The sequence below is a fragment of the Arachis ipaensis genome, chromosome B5 (assembly GCF_059453495.1).
Source record: "Arachis ipaensis isolate K30076 ecotype BB chromosome B5, ASM5945349v1, whole genome shotgun sequence".
In the NCBI taxonomy this organism is placed as follows: Eukaryota; Viridiplantae; Streptophyta; class Magnoliopsida; order Fabales; family Fabaceae; genus Arachis; species Arachis ipaensis.
Genome location: NC_142440.1, coordinates 143596057 through 143602851, shown reverse-complemented (window position 1 = coordinate 143602851; position 6795 = coordinate 143596057). Strand labels below are relative to the sequence as shown.

The 6795-nt window shown below is 36.2% G+C and overlaps 1 protein-coding gene across 1 annotated transcript; it reads right to left on the bottom strand.

Moving 5' to 3' along the window:
• Positions 1-2940: 2940 nt before the first annotated feature.
• LOC107641181 (uncharacterized) lies at positions 2941-5899 on the bottom strand. Its single transcript, XM_088488950.1, has 2 exons — positions 4510-5899; positions 2941-4184 (listed from the first exon to the last, which is right to left on the bottom strand). The coding sequence occupies exons 1-2, from the start codon at positions 5754-5756 to the stop codon at positions 3275-3277; spliced, it is 2157 nt and encodes a 718-aa protein (XP_088345076.1). The 5' UTR covers positions 5757-5899; the 3' UTR covers positions 2941-3274.
• Positions 5900-6795: the final 896 nt, after the last annotated feature.

Below are 6795 nucleotides of genomic sequence, written 5' to 3'. Positions count from 1 at the left end.
TCAAACTAGAAAATAAAACTTTGCTTCTATTTAGACTGCGAGATGGATTATAAAGGAGACAATTTCATTTTATCTCATAACAATAAAAATAAAAAACAAAAACAGAGTAGGGAAGAAAAAAAATAGCACAGCCATGTATCTTGATTCAGCTACCTTTTGCAATGTAGCTTACATCCAGTCTCCACCACAACAGAGGTGGAATTTTCACTATCTTTTCAAATATTACCAATTTCTAAAAATTCAACCTAATCCTATTAGAGACAAACTAAACTTCTACCCAAACTTGATTTGGCTAGGTTCACTCCCTAGACTTTTAACCATTAAGTGCTTACCCAACTTAGTAAGAAAATTCTCTCCGAATTATGATACAATTACTAAGTGCTCACCCAACATGGCTTTTCTCTCTAAGTATATCTCTTTGCCTTTTCTTTCAATGGTTTTTTCTTAATACCTCACATATATGTCTTTTACCACTGAAGTGAAAAAAAAAAGATAAAACATGAAAATAAAATATTCAATGATAGACCATAAAGGAGATGATGTTGAACAACTCTGAAATTATAGGATGAACCGGATTTAGCTCTCTCATGTGAAGCTCTTCATCTTGACGAAATGTTCATTTGATGTAGAAATACTATCCAAAATGTTGAGCAAGAACAGTAGAGAAGCTCTCAATCAAACATCATTTCTGGTTCTCTCTCCTTGACCAAATTAAAGTTGATTTCTCTTTTTTGTATGGAGTTCTGTAGCCACAGCTAGGGGTTTGCTTTTCTAAGTCAACTCCTTGAATCTTGAACCAATTGAAGTCCTCCCTTTCTTTTCTTCAATTAGACTAAAAAATTAGGGATTTAAGATCAGAGTTAAGCACAGCAGAGGAGAGATAAGCAGCAACAACTTCATTGATCTGACTTCCTTAATGAGTTTGCCAAATCTAAAACCTTAATCTTGTACTTTGACCCCAATTTTCAATATTAGCCATTGATTCATAGTAGAAAGAGATAGACTCCGTTTTTCTTTTGTTTCTCGAAATTATATGTGCAGAGGAAAGGAGGATTCAACAAGTAATTGACTTGCATATTAATGAAAATATTTTACCTCTTTTTTATAATTTAGCCTAATTTAAAAAAATTACTTTTGGCTCCCATTTGATTTGACATAGCCTCCAATATTTGCTTTTCCTTCCTTCCTCTTTAGTGCTTAGTGAAAATGTGAACTTCTCTTTCTTATTTGTGCATTGCCCGAATCACCAAAACTCCACCAGCAATTAGATGATTTTCCTTTCATAAAGACAATGGGCTGGACTAAGAATTTGGTCCAAGCAGCTAAGGTTCAAATACTTGGTTCTATTGTTTGGGTTACACAATAACACTTGGGCCTGATTGATTGCAAATACATTTAACTTGGCATGGTTTATTCATATACCAGCTTCCTCTTTGTTTTGTCTAATTATCAATAGCATAGGCAAAATGTATTTTTTATTGGGCTTCTTTATCAAAAATAGATTTAGAACTGTACTATCAACATTCACATCAAAACTTTGGGGAGTGTATTATGGTCTCAAAACTTTGTGGGAGTTGGAATTCAGAAAGGCAGTGATAGAGTTGAATTCCAAGACGGTGATAGAAGTTCTTGATGAAAAAAACAAAGAAAAAAATCATCCAAATAGTCTAATAAAGAGAATCTACTCCCTTATCAATAGGGAATGACAACTCAAATTCAGCCATACATACAGGGAAGGGAACCGTGCAGCTGACTGCTTACAGAAAAGAAACCTAGTTATCATTTTGTGGACCTGCCTTTTGGTATCCTTAGAATGATTATTGATGATGATACTAAAGGGGTCGTTTTACCCTGCATAGTTACAGTGTAGCCTCTTAGTCTTCTTGAACTTCATGTCCCGTTTAAAGTACCAAAAAAAAAAAAAAACATTCACATCAAACAAACTTTTGGTCTTTCAATCCAACCATATATATGTTTGTCATTATTAAAATAAAATTTATTATTTTCTAAAATCAACATTATGAACAATACGAATATAATACCGATAACTGTATACATCAACAATTTATATACATTTCAATAACAATAATATTTTAAAAATAAAAAAATAATTATTTTTTGGATGAATATCCGTACCTGTCCTTAATAATTTTTTCGAAAGAGCACAAGATTTTCAATAAAAAAATATTTTTCTTGACCTTTGATATTTAACTTTGTAAAATTAGTTAGTTCATCTGTCGATGATCTCTCTCTAGAACATGCTTATGTGACACATTAATTACTAATATATCATTCATTAATTTTTATAAATAAAAATAATTTAAAATTTGCTAATATTTCTCAATTTTACATAATAAATTTAACCAATGTATTTGATAAGATAATAAAAAAAAATAAAAAAACTGAACGGACCTAATAATTATTCCTAAAGATAACCAGACTCCCAACAAAAAAAAATTATAAATTCTAATTAGTTCTTAATAGATAAATCAACCGTTTAATATACTATGTAGGTTTATTCTATTAATACCAAAAAAAATATTGATAGGTCGATAAACTAACCAACCTCACAAAATAACAAAAAAACCAAAAAAGTAATTTTTTTATTAAAACCTGAGAATCTCATTATCTTTTAAAATAATGGTCAAATAATTGTCAAAGGGCCATTCATAATTTTTTCTCTACTTTTTCCCCTCTAGCATTAACATTTCGGTAAATAGTAGTGTACAATATATTATGCCGTCGCCGTGAACATAAACACGTGCTAATTGAACATAAACATACACCTCGAAAAACTTCAGTTTATGGTAGATCCATAAAAGCTTTGGAAATGAAATAACCAAATCTAGTGATTCTCTTGTTTAATCAGAAGTAGACAAAAATAAACTTGACTGTCAAGTGACTTAGCTGCCTTATTCAAGTAATTAAATATCCGAGATAACAATTAAAGCTAATTTTGCAATATAGTATATAATCTTAAATGTTACATTATATAAGGTCAAGGGTTTTTTTGATTGAAAGGTAAAAAAAAGGGATGAAAATTTTCACAAATAAATATCATGTTCATGAGTAAACACTACATATGAAATTCATTATAAAAAATTTCATCCAATTTTCACCTTACACCCTAAAAATAGAAAGAGACGATTATGTGGTACTTATTCTCTTTTCCCTCAAGAAAAGAAACATCCATACATTCATCATTAATAAATGAAAGCAAAAAGACCAAATTAACCCCCTCAAAAAGCTTCCCTCAGAAATGGTTCATTTTTCTCTATACGGGTTGTGAAGCTCTGTTTGGCTGCTGAAGATTTTCATTGGGGAATGGCTTCGAAGCATCCGATAGCGCCGCCGCTGCCGCCGCCGGAGTCATGGATTGGTACTGAGAAGTCAATGGAGCTGTAGTAGCTTGTTGCTGTTGTGTGTAGTATGCAGCTTGATCTTGCACAGTGCCACCACCATATTCATAGCCGTAATTAGCACCACCACCTCCACCACTACCAGATGGAACCACAGCAATGTGCTGTGGTGGTGGTGGTTGTTGATGGTGCTGAACTTGGGTCAAACCCACATACTGTGGTTGTTGCTGAAAGTGACTAGAAGGTATTTGAATAAATGCCTGAGTAGTTTGTGGTTGGGTATTTGGCCTAGGAGGGTAAATTGGTAATGTGCCATCTTTGTATGCTGTTGTTGACACTGCAGGAGCAGCAATACTCTGGGGTACTAGTTGTCTACCTGATGCTACCATGTTAGGATCAGCAATGTTGTGTTGCAATGTTACATTGTATGGTTGTTGTGTGTGTCCAACAGGCATAACATAAACTGGTTGATACTGTTGCTGTTGTTGAGTTTGGGGAATTGGATGTTGGTGAAGTGTTGGCTGTGATGGCAGCGGTGGCGGCGGTGCGTAAACTGGGTAGTAAGATGACACTGGCACTGTATTGGTGGCGGCTGCAGGGTGGTGAATGTAGGGGCTGCTTGCTTGCACAAATTGCTGGTGGAGTTGCTGGTTTTGATCCAATTGTGGAGGTAACGTGTAATTTGGATCCTGAATTTGTTCTCTAATTTCAATCTTGGCATTGCTTATAGTAGGAGCTTTGTTATCTACATGTGAAGGTTGGACTTGTTCTTGATAGTACACATTCTTCGAGAAAGAATTTGTTGATGCAATGCTACTACTGTCACTGAAAATGTTAACCAATAACAGTTAATTTCAATAAACTAATTGTCATCACCTAAATTGATTCTTATGAGTTTGATATGATTCAACAGAAGAAAGAGTTTAAGGATAAAAAAGAAAGAAGCCAGAAACAGATATCATATAGAGATCAAGAAAAAAAAATTAGTCTCCTGAAGATTGGTTTGTTGACAATTTATGCCCAGAGAATTTAAAAATCTTAAGTTTCTTTTCTTCTGGGGGCTAAATTGTTGGCATTTCAAACATCCGAAGACTAAATTGGTGGCTTACTTGGCAAAAATTAGTTACCAACAGACATGAATAGTAGATACCTTGCAACTGAATCTGGAGAAGGTAAACTCACACCACCACCAGTCCTTGGTTGCACAAGTTGCAATGGTAAAGGAGGCTTCCCAAACCCAAGAGGAACACCAGGATCTGATCTCTCATCCTCAGAGATAATAAGCCTATTCATGATATCACTACTATTGCTAGTAACCATTGCTGCTGCAGCCAAACTCATAGTTGCAGGCACTGCAGCAGGCATAGCCACAGTAGAGGGAACAACAACAAACCCTTCATCTCGCCTCACACCACTTGCGCCAATTGTCATCTGTGCTAACTGCTCCTCCATCACCCCAACCCTTTGCTCCTGCTGAAGCCTACTAGCACCATTGTCATCGACACGAACCCGGATGGGTGGGAGATTAGCCATTGAAGGAGAAGAAGCTGATGAAGGTGAGCCAGGTAGTGAATTCACAGCTGCAACATCCTGCAAATTCTTCACCTTGTTGTTGTTGTTGTTGTTATTGTTGCCAGTGATATTATCAGCCAGAACCAAAGACTCTGCCACTGCCGCAGCCTGAGCCTCCAAGTTGTTGCTTGAACCACTAGCTGAAACAGCAGGGCCAACACCATCAAGGTTTACAATGGTTTCTCCTGCTGCGGAATCTGACACACCCCTTGTGAGCATCCCCGAGTTGTTGAGCGCATCCACGAACCATGTCTCAGATTTCGCATCATCAAGGAGGGATCCCATTGAAACAGTGGTCTCTGGCTTGGAGAAGAACAGGAACACCCTGAGTCTTGAAGGTGAAGGCTTCAGGGTAGATGCTGATGCTGCAGCCACACGATCATACTCTTCGATCATGTTGTCAAGGTCTTCATCAGTGGTGACAGAGATGAGGTTGTCAAGGTCCTCGTTTGGTAACTGGTACTTGAGTGTGAAGGGTCTTCCATTGAGTAAAGTGCGGGAAAGGCGCAAACAGAGGTCCTTTAGGGTTGAATTGCGATCCACCACCACGATTCTAGTGTCACCACCTATGTAACTGAGGGACTTATCATGGGGGCGTGGCATGATGTGGCCACCGTAGCTGCACATGAGGCGGAGCTTGGCGCCTGGGACCGGCACAATAAGCTCATCATTCCATGTTTCACCGATACGACAGCGCGGCGAGGATTCAACCGAGTCGGGGTTGTTTGTTTGAATTGATGTGGCAGTGGCAGCCATGACAGTGGTGGGAGCCATGGTGGATGGATGTGGTGGCATTGCTGGTGGCTGTGTTGGTGGTGGATCCATTCTTAATGGTGGTGATGGTAGTGCCTTGTGTCTTTGCTCTGTTTTGAAACAGAGTGAAAACAGGGGAGAAACAGAGGAGAGGTAGCAAAGTTAGTGGATGGTTATATACAAATATTCTTTACAGGTTTGATTTGATCCAAAGTGGGATTTATTCGTTTTTATTGTATTATGACTTTATATATTTTATGAGTGAAAAAAAGCAGGAAAAAAAAAAAAGATGCCTTATCAGCAAATAGAGGCACAGTCTGTTATACAACTTGGTTTATAGCTGTGTTTAGTACCATTCCAGCTTTTTATCAAAGTATTCAATCAGAAGTTTCAAGGATCAAAAAGTTATAAAATTTAAAATAATAATAATAAAATAAAAGGTAAAGATTCAAAGTAAAGTGGCATAGAATCACTTCATTCAAGCTTTCCCATGTATTTGGGAATTTGCCTAGGATACTTCTATTTCATTCTCAATTCTTAGATTCTTTAGGTGAGGGTAACTGATGTATTGTGTGGCCCAAATGAGAGAGTATAGGTTAGTAATTTTGTGTGCTTAATATGTGATGTCAGTAATTCACACAAAAATGTTTAAAGCACACCACCTTCCAGATGGGAAAAAAAGTTAGCACTTTAAATTACTATTGGATGATTGCAATTTGCAAAGTTGCTGTAGCATTCCTTGTTAATGCCGTTATGGTCTTTGTTATCTTGAGTCAACTAGAATATTAAATTAAAAATATGACATTATTTAATGTATCATGTGCAGGTGATATGGTCAGTTGAGTATGCAGAAGAGACGAAATTTATTTGAATTTTACCTAAAATGTATTTCAGAGTTTGCATCTGATCTTAATACTTTTAATTTGTCTAGTTTGATGCCAACTTTGCTGGTAAGCTTTCGTTATTTTCTCACAACTCTTACAAGTTAAAACAATAAATCTGCACAAAAAGAAAGAAAAAATAAAGACTGAAGTGACAAGTGAAACTAGTGTAATATAGTATGATCTTTCAGTGAATGAATTTAGGACAAACAAAACTTTACATAAACAAA